At 45.1% G+C, this 24,939-nt stretch overlaps 2 protein-coding genes across 3 annotated transcripts; both read right to left on the reverse strand.

Annotated features, from left to right (window-relative positions):
* Positions 1 to 2,021: 2,021 nt before the first annotated feature.
* On the reverse strand, positions 2,022 to 19,506 carry kansl1a (KAT8 regulatory NSL complex subunit 1a). Its single transcript, XM_042703297.1, has 14 exons — positions 18,401 to 19,506; positions 10,729 to 10,870; positions 10,240 to 10,317; positions 9,957 to 10,024; positions 9,467 to 9,605; positions 9,006 to 9,168; positions 7,934 to 8,131; positions 7,373 to 7,540; positions 6,723 to 6,868; positions 6,178 to 6,296; positions 5,841 to 5,898; positions 5,501 to 5,613; positions 4,740 to 4,953; positions 2,022 to 3,931 (listed from the first exon to the last, which is right to left on the reverse strand). Exons 1-14 carry the CDS (start codon positions 19,297 to 19,299, stop codon positions 3,776 to 3,778), a joined length of 2,661 nt encoding a protein of 886 aa, XP_042559231.1. The 5' UTR covers positions 19,300 to 19,506; the 3' UTR covers positions 2,022 to 3,775.
* Positions 19,506 to 23,038, reverse strand: LOC122128708 (KAT8 regulatory NSL complex subunit 1-like). 2 transcript variants are annotated; one of them, XM_042703298.1, is made up of 2 exons: positions 22,597 to 23,038; positions 19,506 to 19,959 (listed from the first exon to the last, which is right to left on the reverse strand). In XM_042703298.1, the coding sequence occupies exon 2, from the start codon at positions 19,860 to 19,862 to the stop codon at positions 19,539 to 19,541; it is 324 nt and encodes a 107-aa protein (XP_042559232.1). In that variant the 5' UTR covers positions 19,863 to 19,959; positions 22,597 to 23,038; the 3' UTR covers positions 19,506 to 19,538. The 2 variants fall into 2 exon arrangements, with proteins under 2 accessions (XP_042559232.1, XP_042559233.1); XM_042703299.1 differs by lacking the exon at positions 22,597 to 23,038 and adding an exon at positions 22,440 to 22,571.
* Positions 23,039 to 24,939: the final 1,901 nt, after the last annotated feature.

Below are 24,939 nucleotides of genomic sequence, written 5' to 3' on the forward strand. Positions count from 1 at the left end.
TTGAACTAGCTAATCAAAATCTATTCTATTTCAAAAACTGTGTTGTGTATTTGTCCAATTTGCCAGATTGATTCATCAAGCAATTCATTTAGGACCGCTTAGGTTACTTCCAGTACGAGTTCAAGAACTTGGTGGCTATCTCGGCCAGTGACGCTTGCTGATAGTGGATGTTGGTGTGTCAAATCAAACAACAAAGAATGCCAGAGCTTCGACGAAAGCATGTTTTTTGACCCAAACTGAAGGCTACAACAGACACGTCCTTGTGACCTGGCCTTCTATCCCTGGGTGTGCTTGTGCTTCCTAAAGCTCAGAATTGTTTTACTGTCCCCATAGAAAGGTGCAACATCATGTCAAACTCTGACACCAATCACTGGCCCCATTCTCTCTTCAAATGCAGGGTTGCCAACACTCAAAATCCATAGACTTCATGCATCTCACGCCAACAAAAATTGGTTTCGGTCAATCTTTGGCGATCTCACTGATTCTTGCATCGAGTCAGCCATGAAAGTTAGCAACTCCACAAATGACATCAGCACAATGAACAGAGAGGCCTGTGGGAGTGTTTTGTTTCCTCCTCTCAGAATAGATGTGACATAATTTCAGGGTCATTAACAAGTATGTGCCGAGTGCAATCCTGATCTCATGCTCACGCTTTGATCTCTTGGAGCCTAACCGCCAGTCAGAGCATGACTTCATCTGAGCACCTCAGTCGATTAGCCTCATAGGCCCATATCTACACCCGACTTAACACTCTTCTACAAGCTTTTTTAAACTGGGTTTACAGGTAGTTAGCCTGTCCTTATTTGGGTGCGGTGCTATAATGTAGTCTCCCAGTGATGCGGAAGGCGTTCTCACTCAGTTGGGGCATCCCACGACTGATCATTTGAAAACTATGCTACTTGCATGCGTCGCTTGGTAGAGATAAATCTCTTTGTTGCCTCTTTTTTTTTAAAAACACGATACGTTAATGGTATATCCTTTGCTCTCAATCTTGCGCTTATTAGGATATATATGTAGGTATTATTGCGCCGCAACACTACCCAAAAGGTCACCCCTATTTCCTCACTGGGTAAAGAAGGGAGGTGTACTGATAGTTTTGAATTTGATTATATAGTGATAGTTTATAATTTGATTATATATGACGTAATGTGTGTATGTTTGACTCTCAAATTAACTATTTGCCAAGGACATATATTTGAGGACACCAGAACATAAAAGCAGTCATTCAAACTTAAAAGCAGTGCTTGCAACACAATAATCTGCATGCTGTCTGGTCTTAGTTTTCTTTTACTCTATCACAAATATGGCGGCACATTTTTTTGAATGTTTTTTGGACAGATGTGTGTACTCGTGCGAATCATGGGTTTCTGGAGCGGTGGGGGTTTTGGATGAGGGTAAGGGGGGGAATTAAAACAAGGTGATTTAGGATGAGAAGTTGGAGGCTTGACCAGGATAAGGTGGATTGGTGGAAGAATGGTGGCTACTAAGTGATGCGTCTGGCTTGTGGCTGTTTGTCTTGCTTTCTCCTCCCCGGTCGTTCTCCTCTCTCCCGTGAGAGGAGATGGACTACTTGCCGTTGTTCCTGTCTACACCTTTCTCACCAGTTTTGCGGGTTGTACATTTTAGCTTGAGCGTTGTGATTGTCGATATTGTTCTTGTGTGTTTTAATAATAATTGGTTTATGATGATTCTTGTCGCTGTAAATGTGAATTTGGAAATAAAGAATATTAAACCACCAAATGACCTCTAGACTTTTTCAGGGACTTCTTTCATAGCCTTACGGCTTCAAAGAAATGACAGCTACACAGTCTTAGCACGGGATTTGGGGTTCAAGGAAAGTTATATTATCCACAAAATGTACAGACAAGTAGCCTAGTCCCTAACAGATTGTAGGACTACAGTGAAGGGCTAGAGGGAAACAAGACAATAGCGGCTCAAACCACAATGGGATTCTAGTAAAAAGACAAAATGTCAGTAATCTTTGGACACTGACTGAAAAGATAAGACACAATGGCTTATTGTTTGTTTGCCAAGTTTGACATAAAGGTTTTAATGGTACTATTTACAAACTTTTTCTTTGCAAATGATGTTAACTGCTGCAATATTTGAACTTGTAAAATGAAACCTGTCAAGAAAAGAAAAACCTACAAAAACTGATAAATGAAGAAAAAAGAAAAACAGTGACTGAATGACTGGAATAAAACATAAAAAAACACACAGGATTAGGATCATACAACAATATAGTGGACTTGCATAGCAATCAATTACTAAAGAGGAAACAGTGCTTAAGGAGTAGATACCCTGAAGTGACAAAAACAAAACCGTTGATGGATATAAAAAATGACCAGACTAATGATCAAATGGATAAGACTGAAGAAACATAATCAAAAATAGAGGTTGGGAGATCTTGAGGTTAATTCTGCATATTTGTGTAATGGTAGAATGTATTTGGGCTCACCAACTCAACTCACCACTGATAACTAATAGTTAGTTTCTGCATTAATAATGCGCACGTGCACATCATGATTTTCCTGTATACATGTTGGTGTGCGTTGAGGTAAGAGGAGCCCAAGGGACCATGGAAACCAGGGGGGGGGGGGGGGACATGGGTGAGAAAGTAGGTCTCTAGAACAGGGGGTGGCAGAACAGTTGCTTGTACACTAATTAAATGCCAGGTTAGGTGTGCACATTCTGGTGTGCATACCCCAACCTACACTGAACATAACTGGTTCCCAATAAACCACAGGATAAGCAGACGGCATTCGACCAAATATGAACCTCCTTTGAAATCCAGAGCCTTCCACCCGTCTGAAAAGGTGCCCATGTTCTAGACATGCTGTAACAGTGACACACACTTTTAAATTGCTTTGCTTCATCTTTCTTGTATACATAAATGCTTCATCTTTCTTGTATACATAAATGCTGAATTGAACGACTTTATTGAAGATGTATGATTAAACTACATTCACAAGAACTTTTGGTCAATTATCTTTAACAAAGTTAGCCAGAAAAAGGGGTGCCACTGTTTTTTTAGCACCTGCTAGCCAGGACAGAGTGGCGAGTACTTATCTGATGATTCGGCATGCTTTCCATAGTTACATGGAAAATGAACTGATAACAAATCAGACAACAAATGATATTGATCAACAAATATTAGTGAATGATGATTGAAAGGTAACGCCTGCTGTTCTGATACAACACCTGTTCCCCATGTCAGGTAAGTCAATTATCAGAAATCACACTTTTCAAAGACATGACAAAAGTTATATGTACTTTTGAGGAATGAGGGGAGAAAAAAAAATCCATTTCCTAGTTTTGTTTTTTGTCACTCTGCTACATGGCAACACAGAAAACCAGCTGAGAACCCATCCCCTCTTGGCCAAGCGCCCTTTACAAGTCTGCTACATAGTGCTCTACAGAAGTGTACACCTGACGGAATAAAGTAGCACACTACGTCCCAAGAACATTGTTAAGCCAACAAACAGCATTTATGGAAACATTTTTTTTTCTTCACACTGAATATTTGTTTGTTTTATTTCTATTTTTAATTTTTTTACCTTTTTTTTTGTCAGTGACAAGACAAACGTGGTGGACAGGTTTTTACTGATGTGCCATATTATTCACTAAAAACTGTGAAGATATTTGGCTGGTGTTTGAATATCAAACAGCAGAAGTCCTTTTATAATTCTTTGAGTTCAAGCGTTTTTTTGTTTTTCTCTTAATGCTGGAGAAAGTGTGCTCAGTCTGTCAGCACGCAGTATTAACAATGCCGTTGTCATGGTGAGACAGGCTCACTTTCTGACTCCGCCCTCGAGTGGCCTGATGGGATGCCTGAGGTGTTCCTGGATTCATTGTCTGGTTCACTGGGTTCGTCCAGGATGGCAGGGTCCTCAGAGAGGGGGAAGAAGCGGCGTTCCCAGGGATTCACCGTCTGAAATGGGAAAACATTTATTATTCCCTTGGCTGGGCCTTTTGAAAGCAGGTTGCCCTTTAAAAACAGGTTTCAACCAAACAATACAAATGCTTCTATCACTTTAACATACCTTTCATATTTTAAAATGTCCAAAACATTTCGGAATTTTGTACGTACATTTTGTAATTTTCACTCTATTGACTTCTTTTATTTATCCTAATAATTATTCAAATTGAGCACTAACATAGCAGTATTTTTGCTGCCTTGCCGTCACTGTATCTCTTTCAAGAGAAGGATATGCCGTTTGACTAATAATACACGCTTGATGGATCATATTATCTGAGGCTCAGTTTGGCTTGTTCTCCATTCACTTACATGGTGAGTAATACTGCAGCCAGCCACTAGATGGCACCAGGGACATTTTGGCCTTTTGGTCAGCCCTGACCCAACTTGCATATAATTTGCACATGCAGTGTGAATTTGAATGAACAGATTCGATGAGTGAGGGAATGGTGATGAGACGCTTGAGTGTGTGTGTGTGTGTGTGTGTGTGTCTGCCAAAATAAAGCCTCAGATCCTCTCCTCGTGAGTGAGTGGCGCACAGCAGTGTGTAAGTGACCGCAGTGTGTGTAAGTGACCGCAGTGTGTGTAAGTGACCGCAGTGTGTGTGTGTGTGTGTGTGTGTGTGTGTGTGTGTGTGTGTGTGTGTGTTAGTCGGTCTATAAGACTCAGATTCTATCCTCATGGATGAAGTGGCACAGATCAGTGTGTGTGTGTGTGTGTGTGTGTGTGTGTGTGTGAGTGTGTGCGCGTGAGAGCATCGTACCCTCTCCTCATAGGTGAAGTCAGGCGTGGAGCAGCGCGTGAGCGAGTCTCGTGAGGAGGGCGTGTCGGGGCTCGGAGGGCTCAGTGGGGAGGACAGCGGCCCGTAGTCCTGCAGCACGTGGAAGAGCGCCATGTCCGGGGACGACGGCTGGGGCGTGTAGGGGTTGGATCCCCCTGGCAGCGGCGTGGTCCGCCCATCCAGAGATTTAAATAATCTGTCCACAGGCAAGAGGAGACACAATTCCAAATCCATCACAAAGCTGATTGAAATCAAAAACGCAAAGCCAATGTGCAGACAGATGAAAGATCAATGAATGTAAAGTCCATGGTCAGCCATATTGGCAAAATGGCAGCCAGGGCATGGGCACTAAACAGAAAATAGGCCTGGTCTGCCCAGAACTGCCTTTGTTTGGTTGAATTGCCGCTATTTTTCAGTTCCTTCCGATGGCTTCACTTTTGACTGAGCATACACTGTCCATGTTTTGTCATTGGTGTACACGAATGTGTTCCTGTAGATGAAAGTGTGTGTGTGTGTGTCTGTGTGCAGGTTAGCGTGTTCTGAGATTGTATGTGTATAGTTTTTTTATAGGGAAGTAGAAAGCATGTGAGCAAGTGAGTGTGGGGATGTGTGTAACGATGAGTTTAATGCATACAGAGAGTGTGTGTGTGTGTGTGTGTGTAACAATGAGTTTAATGCATATAGAGTGTGTGTGTGTGTGTGTGTGTGTGTGTGTGTGTGTGTGTGTGTGTGTGTGTGCGTACCTGCTCCCTCTCCTCGCGGCTGGAACTAGGGCCCTCCAGGACCAACGGGAGCGCTCCTGGTCCTCCATGGGGAGGTGCAGCTCAGTGAAGGCCATGTCTGTGAGGTCCTCAATCTGCACGGACCAAAACACACCATTAGTCCCCTCATGCTAGTCACCTTCTCCCCAGCCACCTGCTGTTTCTGAACCACGTTTCATACACACCGACAGAAATAACAACACTGGAGGGGTGGGGGGGGGGGGGGGGGGGGGGAGGGCAGAACAGGCAACAAATGAAGAGTTCCACACATCTCTTTCCCGCTCACACACATAAACATAAACATGAGTGGACAGTTCCTCACCTCAGCTTCCTCCTCATCCTCTGCGGCGGGCTCTTCCAACACGTCCACCTTCCTCCATCTGGAACCCAGAGCATGACCTCACACATTAGCAGTCATGAAACCAGGGGCTTACAGACATGCTCCTGACCTGACTGACTAGTTTAGAAGCAGCGTTTGTACCCAGTCAAATACATATGGACTCATATGGAGACCCAAATGTTTAGTCATTCAACACACACACACACACACACACACACACACACACACACACACACACACACACACACACACACACACACACACACACACACACACACACAAATATGAGTGGATATCTGTTCAGACTCTTTTCCTGTACCTTGGTGTGAGGATCTCTTTGTACTGTAGTTTCTCCACGCGCGTGGTGGCGGCCACAGACATGGGGATGACGATGTTGTTGATGTCGAAGGAGCTCTCTCCTCTCCTGCGCCGGATTGGCTGCTGAAACACACACACAGACACGACGTCAACAGAGGTCACACCGACACAACGTCAACAGAGGTCACACCGACACGACGTCAACATAGGCCACACAGCGCCAGCAGAACACGGCCAGAGGAATGCCAACACTAACTAAGGTATCCACATATAAATTGTGTATAATCACAAGAACCTATAAATATAAAGGTTTCAATAACTGTGACCCTAATCAACTAGACATAATCAATTACCTCTACATATGGTGTGACTATTAGACCAGACCCTAGTGAAACAGTGACCAGCTTTTCTTTAATGGCACAACACACTTCCAAATGGGGTAATGACTGTGCAACCCATTGGCATAGTGGTCAGAGGAGCCCCTAACTGCTTGCTACCAATAAATCTCCCCCACTGATCTGCAGTGCTACGTGCTCAGGGCCGTACCGCAGATCCAGGCTGGCTGCCCGGGCCCAGCGGCGTGGAGCCTTCGTAGGGGAGAGACAGCTGCCTGCTCAGGGGGCTGGGAGTGGAAAAGAGGACGCTGGAGAGAGACATAAGCGGACTCCCAGGGTCCATTGGCTGCTTTGGACCTGAGAGAGAGACAAAGAGGTGGAAGAGTGAGCAGGGTGTCTATAGGTATAAACAATAAAAAACAACAAACAGAAAATAATTACCAAGTCTCTCTCTATATTCGACTCCACAAAAGAGGAGTCAAAATATTACAGATGTTTTTTCCCCCCCTAAATTCCAATTTAAATCCTGTTCATTGGATGGCATGTGCAGCAGTTTGGTCTCCTGTGCATTGCAGAACACTGAGGAGTGACGTCACCTTAACCTCAGAAACCTCACGTTCACTAATGACAACAACAGCTGGAAGAAAGAAACAAGCTGATATTTGGGCCCATTTTGGGTATCATGAGGCTGAACCTCACAAACCTCCAGGCTCACCACAGGGAAATCGGGGAACTGTCTTGGTGGTAACGTTTGATCATTACGTTAATAGGCCATCAAATTGTTGTGAAGGATCTGAAAATCGGCGGCCAAAATAATGTAGATTGCAGATTGATCCTATTCAGCAAAAAGCTCCTCCTCACCATCAGCCCTCTCTCCCGACAGCTCCCGTGGCCTCTTGCGGCTCTGGCTGCGCTCGTGGGGCCTCTCTGGTCTGCAGGGGGTGTCCGATTTGGACACGCTGGCGCTCCTGTCTGCCGCCGTGTGGTGGTAGGAGCGCTCCAGACGGCTCTTGCGATGGTGAGCCAGCCCTGAGGGGGGGGGGGGGGACGCAGACAGACAGAAGGGGCGTCAGGAAAACACACAAACTCTCCTGAGAGCCGAGGACATGAGGGGTACATGAGGGGTCATAGGTCACACCTAACTAAAGAAAAAATGACTTGTTTTTGCTGAGGCCATACATTTGCCGCATGGATTTAAACAGCACTATTGCACTCTTAAAACACAATCCCCACAGATCACAGACAAGCATAAGAGCGGTCTATGCACGCGTTTATCTGTAGCCGCTTATCTACACTGTTATGCAGTCAGAGATCACTGCCTATTCGAGCCAAGTAGACAAATGCTAGAAGTAAACAAAGAAGCTTCATAATAATGACACCAAATGTGTGTGTTTGTGTGTGTGTCTGTGTGTGTTTACTCACGGACTGTGGCCATGTGTGAGTTGCCCAGCTTGTGCTTGTGTTTGGATGAGGAAGAGGATGGAGGCTGGGGGAGGTGTATGCCGCTGAGGGCGATCTTGTGTTTGAGCGAACGCTTCTTCAAAGGCTTCAGTTTCTCTGCATGGCTGCCCTGCCCCTGCGCCTTGATCAGACCCTGCAGATGAATGCTCAGTTTCGTGTCTGAGAGAGAGAGAAAGAGAGAGAGAGAGAGAGAGACAGAGAGAGACACAGAGAGAGAGAGAGAGAGAGAGAGCGAGAGAGAGAAAGAGAAAGAGAGAAAAAGAGAGAGAAAAAGAGAGAGAGAGAGAGAGACACAGAGAGACACAGAGAGAGAGAGAGACAGAAAGAGAGAGAGAGAGAGAGAGAGAGAGAGAGACACAGAGACAGAGAGAGACACAGAGACAGAGAGAGAGAGACATAATGACAGGGTTAAAGGTGTTTCGGTGTGTTCACGCAGTAATCCACCAGCATGAGGGTAATGTGAAGTACAGGTCCCTAACAGAAGGAGATGCCAGAGTAGAGGCATCCAGGTGTATCTGGCTGTTTATGTCCTCACTGGAAGAGAGAACAGAGGGTATGCTTGTCTGTTGTGCGTGTGTGTCTTCATGTGTGGACAGGGCTATGGCATACCTGATAATGGGCAGAGAATGGTGTGTGTGTGTGTGTCTCTAATGACTGTAAAAGGTGGACCTAATGGTAGACAGAAAATAGTCTGTGGGTTGCATGCCTTTTAGGCATACCTAAAACCTGGAATGAGTAGCATGTTTGGCCATCTGTTTTTTTGGCATACTAGATAGTAGTAAGCCAGTGTCTGTGGTTGTGTGTGTGCTTGTGGACACCTGACGGTAGGGTGTGTTTGTGTGTGCACATATGCTTTTGGCATACCTGATAGTGGAAAGATAGTTGTGTGTGTGTGTGTGTGTGTGTGTACATGCTTTTGGCATACCGACAATGGAGAGATATAGGTGTGTGTGTGTGTGTGTGTGTGTGTGTGTGTGTGTGTGTGTGTGTGTGGGTGTGTGTGTGTGTGTGTGTGTGTGTGCATTTAGCTTACCTGACGGCAGAGAGAGGATAGGATGGATGCCAGTGTCGATATGGGTCAGGCGCTCAGACACAGACAGCTCCAGTGGGGGTGGGGTTGGCTGAGGGGGGCGTCCACCCCCACACATCAGACACGAGGGGTTCACCCCACAGCAAGCAACACACCCCCTCTGAACCTGATGTGAGAGAGAGAGAAGGATGGAGAGAGAGAAAGAAAGAAAGAAAGAAAGAAAGAAAGAAAGAAAGAGAGAGAGAGAGAGAGAAAGAGAGTCTTATGGTCTGCACCACACATTCTTCTTACATTGATCCTTTGTTCATTTTGGAGAATATCTTTTTCATTTATCCAAGCAATGGATACAGTTAGGTCTAGAGTGTGGGATCATAGCGAAGTTTTGAAAGACAATCCACAGACACAGACACACACACACACACACACACACACACAGACAGACACACACACACACACACACACACCTTTCCAGTGAGGTTGGGGACTGCGCTGGGGTTGACGAATCGTCGTCTACGGCAGCTGAGCAGTGGGCGTGTGCGAGCAGCCACGCAGGTGGGGTCAGGGGTCACGCCCAGTGGCTTCCTGCCAAAGATGTCTTCAGCGCTACAGACACACGCAACAGGCCACATCAACAACAACAACAAACAAAAACAAACACACTACATCTCTACTCATCACTATACAGAGCATATATGATGTATTACATTAGTTCCAAAGACAAAGATCTAATGCACCTTCAGATTCAACTCTACACTTCCCATCTAAGGCAGAGAATAATAAGGCTGTAGGACAGGTTGTAAATATGAGCTCTTCATTACGCAAGGTGAATAGTATATTTACATGACAGAGCTACATGCAAAATAAAAGTAGGTCATTTTCACCAGACTGTAATTTACTGCTACCAGCCACTCGGGGGCAGCAGAGAGCACCGAGCGGTGGGTGTTTTTTGGGTACCTGTTCGGGATGCTGTTGATTGTGTTACAAGTTGCTGCTGTCTTGTCAGCCTTCTCAGAGTCCCCAGCCTGAACCCAAAACACACGTGAGAGATGTGTCCCACACCACAGTATTATGACCAAACTATGCGCTTCATCCTAAACTAAACTGCGGAAATTGTGAGAAATTCACAGGAAAGCTTTCGTTACCCATACATTTCTCAGAATTTCACTGCAACACTTTGTGGTTGTTGAGGCAGAGAGCTAAAAACAGAACTGAAACGGCTTTGCTCGATCATCCTTACCTCAGATGTGGCGAAGGGCGAGGGCTCTGTCTCTGCAGACGGCTCACAGGGAACAGGCTCACCCAACTCCACAGCCCCCTGAGGGAAACCAGAAGCAGATAGCACGTCAATCACAGCCAAACACAGACGGATTCTTTTATAACTATTAACACTTCAGTTCACTAACTTCTTCCTAAAACACACACAGACATACACACACACACACAGACACAGACACACAGACATGCACACACACACACACACAACACACACTCAAGCTGGTCCTTGTGTTCAAAACAGTGTTGCGTGTTTGACTCTAAAGGTCACACAGACATTAACACAAAATGGCCACAAGTCAGAACACCTTCCATCAAGAACAATATAGACTGAAATGTATAGTCAATTTTCTTTTTTCATGTTACCTCAACATACAGAGTAAAGCAACACCATTTAGATGAAAAAAATAATGCGAGACAGCCGGTATAGTCATAATGATGATTAAACCGTCACCTTGCTGGCGCGGATCTGCCTGTAAATTTCGGCCTGCTGGCGAATGCGGTACTCCAGGTCGGACACGTGGGCCTGTAGCCAGTTCCAGTGACTGATGATGGACGCCCGCTCCACTGCATAGCGGCCCTTCGCCCTCCTCCATCTGAACAGGGGAGAGGGAGAAAGAGCGTGGTTATGGGTTAGCATACAGACAGCAAAGAGAAAGTGTGTGTGGGGACAATCAAACAATAACAGCAATCTTCTGCGATTTAGAATGCTGATCCTCTATAACATCTGAATTTCCCTCACGGGATTAATAAAAGTTTATCTTATCATGCATGATATCATGTTCATGAGCTGTTTGTGAGCATGGGCGTGAGAATGATCCTGAGCACGAGTGGATCTGTGTCATTTTGTACTGCTCACTGTATGCCAGACAGAGGACCTCAGACATGTTTCATATTTGAATCAGGATTATATTCCTCACTGATTTGGTTCCGTCGTTAGATGCCAATCTAAAATCTAAGTAAAAAAAGAAGAAAAAAAAAGAAAAAACACCTTCTCCTAGTGTTTGCCGTGGTGCTGCTGTAATATCCATGTTGTGCAGCAGGGGGCACAAGTGTGCAATTACAAGCAATATCCTCAAAGACGGAAAAAATACAAATCATGATGCCCTTTATCTTCCTTTCTCTTCCAGATTTTCAACACATCAGACATAAACACTTCCCCACCATCTCCCGTACCCATTTCAAACACTAGAAAACTACCATTCCTGCCACCTAGCCCTTAAATACTCGGACAACAGACAGCTGCATAGTCTTAATGGCCATTATAATAGCAGCGAACAATGGATTTGAACAATGGCCAACGACCACATTATGTACAGGAATGCAAGGCGGCTCTGGAATGCCAAAGCCAGGATGCTTCAAGGTTATACGTACATACTACAGATTGATAAGTACTTAGCAACCAAAGGCTTTCTGCACAAAGACGACATTTAACACAGCATTGCAAACTGTCTTATGCATATGTGCAAGCACACACACGCACACACACACACAAACTAGCTTTCAATACAGACTAGACATAGAGGTCTGCCTCTTGCTTCTTCGTCGTCTCTGTGGAGGTATGGTCTGTGCCCCCCTCACTCCCTCCCACACAAAGAAAGAAAGCATACACGCACCCCCACTCGATCCCCAGTAGTACACAATTCACACACTCAGCACATTCTCAAAGGGCCGACTCCCTTATAGGCCACACCAACGCACATCTCATTACCGCCTTACACACACACACACACACACACTCAATCAGACACACACACACACACACAGAGAGCGTATAACTCGGACATGCTCTGATATACACTAAAGAGAGGCTCTCGGACTGAAGGCCATTATTGGACAGTCTTTGTATATGGGCCGTTGGTGAATCAGTGCCAACAGCATTCCCAGGCCCATTTACAATTCCCCCTTTCTGTTTGGGTCACTTTGCTCAATGAGACCAGCATAAACACGGACACACACACACAGCGCACAGAATATCACTCTCAGGCCGATTAAAGGAGGAGCACAACAAACGGGTGAGTGAAGGAGAATAAATATCTTACCAGTGGAAGGAGACGGAACGGGGATCTTACAACGGGGACACAAACAAGCAAGGGCTGAGAGCAAGACTGCTTAGTAGTGTGTGTGTGTGTGTGTGTGTAATATATATATATATATATATATAAAGTGAGTGAGTTAATGAATAAATGTGTGTGAGAGAGAGACGGAGTGTGTATGTGCGCGTGTGTGAGGGAATGAGAACGAGAGAGAGAGCGGAAGGTAATCTCCCCTTAAATACGTTCACAATATTTTCATTCATAAAATGAAATTGAAGATGACAGTTAATAACACTGTTTTTCTTGCCTTGGGGGTTTTACTAGCATTGCTACCCTATACTCCCCTGCCCTATCAAACAGGTCAATCACCTAGACAGATACAAATGTCTCTGAAAGCATAGTAGCCTAGGTCCATTTGTCCAAGTGTCCATTTTTCGTTTGGACATATGGACAAAAATAAAAAAACGGACTAGGAATCTGTTAAAAAAGAGAACAGATTCCGTAGGGCCCCAGGAGTATGTGTGTTTTTGTGTTTGTGTAACCAGAGAGTTTGGAGTAGATGAGTCACCCAACAGAAACGGGATGAAAAAAGTTGAGGGGGGAGAAGAGAAAAAGAAAGTAAACATGCCTAAGAAGGAAGTGATGTTGAAAAACAAGTGCCATTATATATTAGTGCACAAAGCCAACATGCAGTTTAATACCGCAGGAGAATCAGAACGGCACCAGATGTGGGAAAAACAGAAGGTTTGTCCAAAGATTTAGAAAAATAAGACAAAAAGGAAGACAAAGGAGAAGAAAAAAAAAGCCGGAAAGAAAGGAAAAGTGTCTGTCGCTCTTCTCCTCCTTCCTCACAGCTCATTATAGTGCACAGTCATGGGGAGATGGAGCCGCTGAGTCACTAGTAGAGATGGCTTCATTATAAGCACCTCTCTCTCTCTCTCTCTCTCTGACACTATTAGAGATGGCTTCATTATAAGACACTATTAGAGATGGCTTCATTATAAGACACTATTAAAGACACTAGATGGCTTCATTATAAGACACTATTAGAGATGGTTCATTATAAGACACTATTAGAGATGGCTTCATTATAAGACACTATTAGAGATGGCTTCATTATAAGACACTAGATGGCTTCATTATAAGACACTAGATGGCTTCATTATAAGACACTATTAGAGATAGCGTCATTATAAGACACTATTAGAGATGGCTTCATTATAAGACACTATTAGAGATGGTTCATTATAAGACACTAGATGGCTTCATTATAAGACACTAGATGGCTTCATTATAAGACACTATTAGAGATAGCGTCATTATAAGACACTAGATGGCTTCATTATAAGACACTATTAGAGATAGCGTCATTATAAGACACTAGATGGCTTCATTATAAGACACTATTAGAGATGGCTTCATTATAAGACACTATTAGAGATGGTTCATTATAAGACACTATTAGAGATGGTTCATTATAAGACACTATTAGAGATGGCTTCATTATAAGACACTAGATGGCTTCATTATAAGACACTAGATGGCTTCATTATAAGACACTATTAGAGATGGTTCATTATAAGACACTAGATGGCTTCATTATAAGACACTAGATGGCTTCATTATAAGACACTATTAGAGATAGCGTCATTATAAGACACTAGATGGCTTCATTATAAGACACTATTAGAGATAGCGTCATTATAAGACACTAGATGGCTTCATTATAAGACACTATTAGAGATGGCTTCATTATAAGACACTATTAGAGATGGTTCATTATAAGACACTATTAGAGATGGTTCATTATAAGACACTATTAGAGATGGCTTCATTATAAGACACTAGATGGCTTCATTATAAGACACTAGATGGCTTCATTATAAGACACTATTAGAGATGGTTCATTATAAGACACTATTAGAGATGGCTTCATTATAAGACACTATTAGAGATGGTTCATTATAAGACACTATTAGAGATGGTTCATTATAAGACACTATTAGAGATGGCTTCATTAGAAGACACTATTAGAGATGGTTCATTATAAGACACTATTAGAGATGGTTCATTATAAGACACTATTAGAGATGGCTTCATTATAAGACACTATTAGAGATGGCTTCATTATAAGACACTATTAGAGATGGTTCATTATAAGACACTATTAGAGATGGCTTCATTATAAGACACTATTAGAGATGGCTTCATTATAAGACACTATTAGAGATGGTTCATTATAAGACACTATTAGAGATGGCTCTCTCTCTCCATGACTCATCTTGAGAGAGTGTGTGTGTGTGTGTGTGTGTGTGTGTGTGTGGCAGGGACAAGGACCTGTATTCATGAGGAGCAGTGCTCTATCAATGGCCAGTTTTTTTTTTCTTTCCAAATCCTTTCTGTAATTATTAAGAGCTGAAAGGAAAGGCTGACAATGTTCACACACGTTCACACACACACACACACACACACACATCATCGCTCTCGCTTTGGCTCCGCAGGTGCTCTGTACCATCGCCCCGTCAGAACCTGTACGGCCAAAGCTGAATTGGGGCTTCACATAGAACACAGTATTTACGTTCGTTCTCCTGTTGTTTGCGTAGGGAAAGGCTGGGCTTATGTTGTTTGATATCACACAATGTGTGTAAATCATTTGAATAGCCTCTGCCCCTCCATTAACAGCCCTTTCCCCTGACATGCCTCCAACATGCAAAGACAAGCAGTCAGCCTTGATGAGTCATGCTGTTATAGAGTTGCACCAGATGGTGAGGCCAGGCAGTCGAACACTGGGGAATTTAAAAACAGTACACACACACACACACAAACACGGTACACATATAAACACACACACAAACACGGTACACATATAAACACACACACACACAGCTCTGCTGCAGAGGGGTATTTAACACATCTGTGTTCCTGCTCTTCTGTAGATCCTTCCGTCTGTGTGTGTGTGTGTGAGTGTGAGAGAGAGAGAGAGAGAGTGTGAGGGAGAGAGAGAGTGAGAGAGAGAGAGAGTGAGAGAGAGAGAGAGTGAGTGTGAGAGTGAATAAAAGACAGAACACAAGAGAGCCGGCTCTTTCATGGTGGCATCCATAAAGAGGTCAGGTACAAGCTGGAGTCAAAGTCCTCGGACAGAAACTGCGGCTGACCTGCGGTGTTGCCGTAGCGACAGCAGTCAAAGTTCAAGTAACTAAAGTTCCGTTTCCTGGTTCATGAGGCGAGTGATGTAATAAAGGACGGCCTCGCCTTGAGTGTGAAGGACAAGAGAGAGCGCGGTGAAATCGGACACAGACAGCCCCGTGCCACACCTTGGTTTAAAGCACACACGCACACGTCCTCCAAACATCAAAGCCACAGTCTGACGGGCCTCGTCTGGGAAAATCCCTTTACGGGATCAAACTGCATTTCATATTTCAATACACAGCGACCCTTCTATAAACACACCCCATTAAGATGCTAGTATTATCAGGCTAAACCCCTGACTCTTTGAACCACGCAGAGCTCATGACTTCCTGTGCACCATTCACATGTTTGCCCTCCCTCCACACACACACACACACACACACACCCCTTTCATGGATGCCTGCATATTTAGGTCAGGGGTCTAGAGGGCCAGGCGGCATGTTTGGGGCACTTTTAATCATCAACCCGAGGCCCTCTGTGGTGACTAGTACTGGGTCTCTGCTGGGCCTGGGTCTCCGCTTCACCCCACCCTGCCCACACATGGGAACACTAGTGAAACCACATACTGCTCTCACTTCTCACACACACAGGCCCACTCACTCTCACTCACTCACTCACTCACACACACACACACACACTCTCTCACACACACAGGCCCTCTCTCTCTGTCTGTCTCACACATAGGCTCACTCACACACACACACTGAGAATTCATACTTTCCATATTAAACATACATTCCAATAAAATTGTAAGTTGTGGAATAACACAATGTCCAACAGACACACCCACCCACACACACACTATTTGCACTATAAACACACACTATACACGTTGCCATTGCCTCATTGACACACCATATGGCACAAAACACACACACACACACACACACACACACACACACACACACACACACACACACACACACACACACACACACACACACACTTCATCCCTTGGCTGTCTGCACTTTACACACACGCTGTACATATTTAACTGGAGGGTCAGCAAAAAAAAAGATCTTCCACCACCATATTAAAAAGACTGAATGTGTTTAACCTTCCCCCCCCCCCCCCTGCGTCACCTGTCTGAGCTGCTCTTCTGGCTTTAATAATGCAGAGCTTCTCTCTCTCTGAGCATAAACAGGAAGTGGAAGTGTGGTCATGATTCAGACTGCGCTGCAGCGGGGAGTGGCGGTGGAGGAAGCAGAGCAGGGATGACCTCAAACACAGAGCAGCGCCCCATTATGACAACACACAGAGAGCAGTCAAGAGGGGAGGGAGTGGGGTGGAAATTAACTGGGTGGTTGGTGGAGAACAGAGATGCGCTCCAAGTCTACCCCAGAAAGTCACAACACAAACACACACACACACACACACACACACACACACAAACAGAGACAGACAAACAGAGACAGACAAACACACACACACACACACAGACAGACAGGACAGACAGACACACACAGACCACCCTCAGTGAACCAACACAGCTAGCCTACTTTAAGCTACAGTTCCCATAGTTCAAATGGTAGAGAAAGGTGCTAACAATGGAGAGGTAATGGGTTCGATTTCCAGGTAGCACATACGGCTTTGGATGAAAACAGGTCATATATATGAACACACACACACACACTTCATAAAACACACACTAATGCACCCACTCAAGACACCAGAGGTTGCCTGTGCAAACTGGTGAGGCGGGTGGTGATGCAACCGTGCTCTATAATTATGAGGTGGTTGGACATGCCTTAGTCCTCCTAACTAAACCTGTTTCTACTAGCAGTCACATGTGTGACACCTCACAGGAAGAGGGAGGCAGGATGGGTTATCACTAATCCGGAGTATTCTGGGTGTGTGTCTCGGAGGCGATGAGGCTTTGTTGAAAGTGACAGAGGAATTATGAAAATTAAAGGTTCAGTCTGTCATTCTAATGCCACACACTTTTATCAGATTCAGTAAATTGCTTCTCACGGTCCTTCGTACACACAGTCCTGGCTCTGTGTGTGGGAGACAAACACAGTGACTCGGAGCTAGTAATAAACACTCCCAGACAATCAACATAGTGCTTCAGGCGCACAGAAGGGAGGGGTGTGATTTGATTGGCTGTTTAACTCAAATAACCACAACCTTTTGTGAAACCAAAACAGAATCGCAGACTGCATCCTGGACTCACGCCCACGCACAGCAGCCAGCCTGTTAGATCAGCCCGTTCACGTGAGCTCAACGAGCTGACCTGACTGTGATGAGTGGAGTGTGTGTGATGTCAGTTGTGTGAGCGATGTGTGATGTCAGTTGTGTGAGCGATGTGTGTAAGTGAAGTTGTGTTGAAACAGGTTAAACCCTTTTCGGTCCTGCACCCTTATCAACAGATGACATTAGCCAATCACAGGCAAAGAGCCTATTTCTAAATTCGGTCGGAGAGAGTTGTGCAAGTGATGGGATAGATTTCATCACTGCCTGATTCTCTGGAAGCCTAACACATGGCCTTTGTATGAGTGAGGTCCAGTTCACTGAGGTTACTGGAGAGGACGACATGCCATTCTTTCTGATGTTTTTGTTTGTCTCTTTGGTCACTGCCCTTGCGTCCTTCAGAGCAGGGAGAGGAGAGAGGAGAGAGGCAGGGGAATGTTTATTCCCCCTCCATGAGGTAGACAGCCAGATATTCATGTCTTATTTTAGTGATGTTTCAGTGATATTTCTCCTCTTTACTTATTTATAACATGTCATTTTGTCATGATATTCTGTCAACATAGATAATTACAAACCCAAGAAACTCCCCTGGTCTTTTACTGTCTGTTTAGCGCGACAAGATCTTATAACCAGCGCAGTGAGAGCATTCACATATTAAAACACATTTTTCTCCCTGATTGACACCCTCTATAACAACCACCCTGTACTCACAGCTTGACATGGCGCTTGTCCGGGTCGGCGCGGGCAATCTCCTCCTGCTCCACGTCCGACTCCCCGCCTGAGCTGCTCTCGGTGGCGTCCGAGTCGAAGGCGACCTCGGCCGAGTGCAGGAAGCTGCTGCCGCTCACGTGCAGCCGCTCCAAATCCGCCGGAACCGTGCCGCCTCTCAGGAAGCTCGCCACGCCCGAGGAGGAAGAGGTTGATGCGGAGGAAGGGTCCGTGCGCCCCCAGGGGTCCGAGGGAACGTGGCGACTGCTGCCACTGTGGTGTGCAGCCGTCTGCTCTACGAAGCCAGAGAGCTGCTGCTGCACATGCCGCTCCACCTGCTTGGCCTGCACCACCTGCAGCCGCTTACGCAGACGGCGCATTCGGCCCTCGATGTCGGTCTGCCGCCGCTGCGTCTGCTGCGAGCGTTCCTGCAGCTGCAGGGTGGCCGTGGGGGGAGAGGGAGGACGCAGGAGGGGGGAGGAGGGAGGTCCAGGTCTGTGGTCTGTTGTGGTGGTGGTGGTGGTGGTATGCATGGGATCGGAGCTGGAGGGAGGTTGCTCTGGTTCGGCCTCCAGCAGCTGGGGCGAGGCATTCTGGCAGTTAAAGGGAGGAGGTGAAGAGCCATTGTTGTGGGATACTGGGGAATGAGAGGGTGAAGGTGGGGTGGGTTGAGGGGGGTCCTCTTCTCCTCCCCCCTGAGTGATGGGCTGAATGTTCTGCTGCCCCCTTCCCAGTGCCCTAAACAGGCCTCCATCACCCCTTGTGATGGGAGCAGGTTTGGGCAACTGAGTGTTCTGAGACAGGGCTGTCTCCTGGCTGGCGGTTGACTTCCCACCGCCACCTCCATTCACCACGCCGACGCCATTGGCGGCCATCTTCTTGGCGAGTCCGTTGACGTTCATGGCGTGCCCGGCTGCACTGGGCGCGGGCGTCCTCTCGCCCCCGCTGAGCAGGCCTTGCAGCTGGCCGCCTGTGATCTCCAGCGCCTGCCTCTTGCGCAGCAGCGCCTCTCCTCCAGCTGTGGCGGCAAAGAGCCCCAGGCCCTGGTGCTGCTGCTGGCTCTTCAGCACCGTCTGCTGGATGAGCGCGCCCTGCAGCGACTTGAGCGACTCCTTGGCCTGGTTGGACGACGGGACCGTGGTCACATCGGAGCACAGGTAGGAGGCCACCAGAGGCTGCAGCTTGCCCAGCGACGAGGGCTTCGACACGGGGAGCGAGTCGCCGCGCAGAAGGGTCTTCTCCTGGCGTTGTGGTGATAGCGATGGTGGTGGTCTGTGCCGTTGACGCTGCGGCGCTTGGAAACGGCGCCGCTGCCGTTGGAGGTGCAGAGCAGAATGTTGGTGGCGTTGCTGTTGTTCTCGGCGCTGGCGGTAGGGGACAGGTTAGAGGAGGGCGGTGCCAGCTTGAAGCGGATGCGGTGAGCTTCGGCCGGGGCGTCGGTTAGAGCGGGCGCCATCGCAGCCATGCAGTGGCCAGGGGATGGAGCCACCCCCCTCGTCGCTGCGCCCTGCCAATCACCGCCTGCGGAGGCTGGGAGAGGGTGAGAGAAACCGGGGAGAGAACTGGTGGGGGCGGTGAGGAGGGAAGGAGAGAGATAGGACATAGGTGCAGATGGGGGGGGGGGGGAATGAACAGTGGGAGAGAGAAAGAGAAATACATTGATGAGACATTTTACAGTCATTTGTGATTGTATTAATACTGAAAGGAAATGTTTGCTGTGAGTAACTACTCATTTCCAGTAGCACGGAGGAAAAGAGCCGCAATGTAGAGTGAGGTAGCCTCCTGTTCTTCTATCCTCTTAGTCTATCTTAACAACTAAGCAAATTCTACCTAAACAGCATCTACTACAGTAGTGTTTCTTCACAACGACTCAAACTAAAAACAAATATATGGAGGAGTTGTGCACTGTGTAGGCACAAACATTAAGCCACCCCTGGCCAAGCAGTCAGTCTAAAATAACGCCATAAACAGACATAACCCTTCACCTCTCGCTTGACCTCACAGTTAACACAGTGGAAAAAATGTGAACCCGTTCACCTGACTAATAGGGGAGGGGGGTGGCCCCACACAAACTAGATCCTGGACACAGTAATGACCACTACAGCTGTTTGGGAGGGAAAATCCTGTTATGGTCAAGCTTGTGTGAGAGAGCAGGCCCTTATTCTCTATCCCCTCCAATGGTGTCTGCTCCTCCTCCTCCTCCTCCACAAGAACTAACCATCTGTGGTCGAGGAATTAATGTATCCTCAGGACAAGGGACTGAGCGCTATGTGACTAGACTGAAATGAGAAATGAGAAATGAGGTTTGCACAGAGCCCTACATCTGCATGAAACCTTTGCTCAATATCTACAACACCATGTGTCCATCTGTATACAATTTACTTGAGGCATACCAGTTGAAAAGATTTATAGGTTTGTCATTATGCACGAATTGACTTAACACGAATCCCCCAAAACAGACCAGTTAAACGGGCGGAAGAATTTGACCTCGAAGTTTTGATACATTCCTGAATTTTATTAAACAGTTTCATATGACTAGGCATGTAATTTTAAGAGTGCCATACTGTATGTCTGACGCAAGACTAAGTCCAAGTGCCGAGCAAGCGCGTGTTTACCACCAGGGATTATCGAACCTGTAGTGTTACGTTAACTAGGTTAATGTGTCAACACAACTCAGGGATCAATCCTGGTTCACATTGTACGACATCACTTGTCCAGATACAAAGTATACTTTTGTAAAACGATAGAGGGGTTATTTGCACCATGAGATAAGAGAGAATATCACATCTCAAGAGAAAATAGGCTAAACTGCGTGAAATCGCACCACCGCAGAGCAAACAACGTTACTACGCCATATTTCCTAGGACGATTATGCAATACCTACATCTCGCCGTCCAAATTAGTCCCTACCAATGAGAAAAAAACCTCCCACAAGACATCCAGAGAAACATAAGACCTGCGTTAAAGTGAAATAACGTTTAGATTGTTCGATTTGATTTGGGGATACCATGAGCTGCAAGTTATTTAGCCAGCTAACGTTGATTGTGAAGAAATGGTGACATAATTATGAACTATTACGATACTAAGGAGGCCACCGGAGTCTACAGCAGGGTGAACAGAACCCGGCGACAGTGTGCACTGTATCCACAAAAAAATGTTTTGTCAAAATTATGAGTGTAAAGTGGCGCCGCGCCTACGCCTAGTCTCATATTGAGTGAACTAGCTAGCTAGATGGCTGATTGCCAAAATGTTAGGTTAGCAATGGCACAAAGTAGGCTATAGTCTAGCTTGATAAATAGACCAGCGGATAAAACATTGTGTGTTACTAGTAAGGAAGGGTAGAATTGTTAAGAACTGACGACGCCGAGTATGTAGGAAACGCGGAAACGTCCATACACGCGTGGGTAAACCATAACTAACGTCGCTTCATTAGGTTAATCTAGTCATGTAGTAAGATAGCAGTCCAATCTTCCCTTAGTAGGCTAACTGGATGTCAAGCCCTTACCATGTAAATTTGGCTTAAATTAGTGGTAACTTCACTTTAACTTGTTCAAAAGATTTAGCGGTTTTTGACTACGAAATTCATGATATGAGAGTTGAAGTACCTTTCTTTAATAAATCAATAAAACAAAATGAGTGAACGCATGTTATATTTACAGCAAGCAACAATACTAACCAGCCAGTAACGATAACGTGGACGTTAATGTTGCTGTTAATTTCAAACCACATAGGCATACTACATTCTAACAAGGAAGATTCATGTTACCCTGCACGCCTTATCTGTTGTGTTGACGGATCAATGGTGCATAGCTTACACATTGAGTGATATGTGAAATTGTGACTAAAACAACGTTGCATAATCATCAGCACATTTACGTTAGCGAAGTCCCTATTGTAGCCACATAGCCTATGTCGCTGGCTACCTTAACCGACAAGCTGCCCAATGGTTTATAAGCCGTGAAATGCAAGAGATAGAGATCTTAGTACATTGCTAATGTTAAAAATGTGCTTTAAAACAAAACACGTATCATAATATTGTTACCTCACGAATGTATCAGTGCTACTGTAGCATTTCCCCCAACGCAAATGTGTAATGTTTTATACACAGAGCCTTGGCAGTGGGAAACGTTAAATAAGACCGCAAACCAACTAGTCTAGCTTGCTAGCTAACCAGCTAACAAAGAAAAGGAGGAACCTACCACGTGATGAGGTGCACTGTCCGACCGAATTTCAGCCGTAATTCCGTGCAGTTTGAGAGGGCTTAAGAAAAATATCCACAAAAACAAACAGTAATTGCCATTTTATACAGCCATTTCCAGCGTCTTTAACAAAAGACGGTCCGTTCTCATGCACCCCGCTTTCAGGAAGCCTTTCGTTTTCGCTCCGGATTCACGAAATGGGCGAAACTACACCTTGCTGCCACTTCTTTGAAATATGGGCTGCAAGTGAAAAAAAATGGTTATATCCAGTCGAATATACAACGAGTTTTGGAGAAAGAACCTATTATTTACAGATATTCGAATATTTATTTGACTTGGGAGATGCAAACAACCAGTTTCAAAATTATTTTTTCATCGCTAAAGGGAGAGACGCACAAAAGATGGCGGCTCGTCCCTCTCCATCGGATTTGAGTCTGACGAACGCAAATGCGGAGTGTTGCTTGTAGGCGGGAGACATTTCTCTTGCTGACCGCTGGGGTACAGATAATGGCAAGAACTCTCTTCTGCAACCACTAGGTGGAACTGTTGTCACAGACTTTTACAGGCAAGGTCAAATGCCAAGGAAAATATTTTTATTTTAGAGTAGCCTAAATAAATGTTTCTATCACCCTCTAGCACGGCATTTTAAGCAATAAAATCAGGACTGGATTTTTTTAATTGGCTATTTTATGATGTTAGAAAAGCATATTGTGTCACAAGATTTCAAGGATATTTGAGTTGAAATTACAAAAATTTCTGTGAGCCTATCTGGTTGAACAGGTTTGCATTACAATTTCAAAGAGCAAGATACATTGCATCTTGGCATTGAAACGGCTTCGATTCAGTGCTGTTAAGACAGCCTGGTTCTTACAGTAACAGCAATGCAAGTCTTTAAAATCTACCATATTGCAAGCCAGACATTTTTCTGCATAGGCACACTCTTTTGTCATGACCCCTTGCAGGTGTGTATGACCAAAGAGCTCTATTTTTTTATCCTCTGACCTGCTTCACAGCAAAGTGCCAGGTTGTGACGAGCAGTGAACTCCAGGTGCTTTACATTGGCTGTTGGCGCTCAGTGGGGACCCCATTTGGGAAATCTTTTCAAGGCTAAATGAGTTTTGAATGCTCTCAAGTTCAAAATGATTTACTTTTAACCATGTTTCCTGGATGTATAATGAATCCTTGTGAATGATCTCTTACGAGGCTTAGAAGTCATGATTCATTAAGGAGTAAATCAGGGGTTTGAAATGTAATTCGTGTTCCCACCTGGCAGCTGTGGGGTCTCTAGGTCTATTGCTCAAACGAGTTTGAGAGTCATTGGAGAAGTCAGTGGAATACTCTGCCTTCAGTCAATAGAATGTTCACTACCACACATTGATGTCAGTGCTATAAGATTTTTTTTTTAACCAGATAAATTACTTAGTATAGGCCTCAGATTTGGGTCGGAAATCAATTATGGAGTTTAGTCATAGAGAGACATTGATTTCTAAAGGGATTGGGCCTGGTGACATTCCATGCTGGATTCTGTCCTATAGTTATTTTCGTGGCCAGAAACCTCATGACTAAAGATTACAGATATCTTTAGAATATTTCGCTTTCATCTCATTTCCTTGGGCCGTATTTCTAACCTGCAACAGACAAGATCTTGGGACATTCTGTTAAAAAAGTCAACATCTTATCTTGATAAACTATAGGGGTTAATATGATTACTCAACAGGAACACGACCATGAGCATCACATCATGGCTTGTCTTGCAGAGTTCAGAATCTCATGTCATCCTGGAATTTGCTACCCAAAAATATCTGACTGATAGTTAAAAGTTAACTGGACTAACAAGATCGGGTTTTCTCAAGCAATTAGGCTTGTAGCCAGGGTCTTTGTGACTGGGCACTTTACTGAATTCAGTCACATTCCTGAGTTTACCAGACTATAGCTCAAGCCTTCCCACGGTTTGTCTTTTCTGTGACATCTTCAAATGCTATCTACATGAGAGAAATATTTTCACCCTTAAAACAACATTTTGATGTCATGTACACAAAATACAGCGACGTCCCAACTTCCACGGAAACTAACCCAAAATAGATTAAAACACAATTAGAAAGAAACTTATAGGCCTACCGGTTCCAGATATGCTTCTCATCTTCCCCAACGTTGTCAGTAACAGATGCTGTGTACAGTAGTATTGCCTGAAATTCCATGTGGAAGGAGGTATATTGTATATTGTCAAATTACCACAATTTCACTGAATATTTGATCTTTGCTGCTCTCTTACATGTTGGGCCTAACTGAAACTAAGACCATAGTTCAGGTTATTTAAAGACTACATGTATCACAATGGAGCAC

The sequence above is a fragment of the Clupea harengus genome, chromosome 23 (genome assembly GCF_900700415.2).
Source record: "Clupea harengus chromosome 23, Ch_v2.0.2, whole genome shotgun sequence".
NCBI classification, from domain to species: Eukaryota; Metazoa; Chordata; class Actinopteri; order Clupeiformes; family Clupeidae; genus Clupea; species Clupea harengus.

Coding starts and splice junctions, on each gene's coding strand:
- kansl1a (XM_042703297.1), bottom strand. CDS start 19,299: ATGAACGTCAACGGACTCGCCAAGAAGATGGCCGCCAATGGCGTCGGC. Junction 10,025..10,239: donor CGCCCTTCGCCACATCTGAG/GTAAGGATGATC, acceptor TTTTGGGTTCAG/GCTGGGGACTCTGAGAAGGC. Junction 9,169..9,466: donor TCCCCAACCTCACTGGAAAG/GTGTGTGTGTGT, acceptor CTCTCACATCAG/GTTCAGAGGGGGTGTGTTGC.
- LOC122128708 (XM_042703298.1), bottom strand. CDS start 19,862: ATGGCTGCGATGGCGCCCGCTCTAACCGACGCCCCGGCCGAAGCTCAC.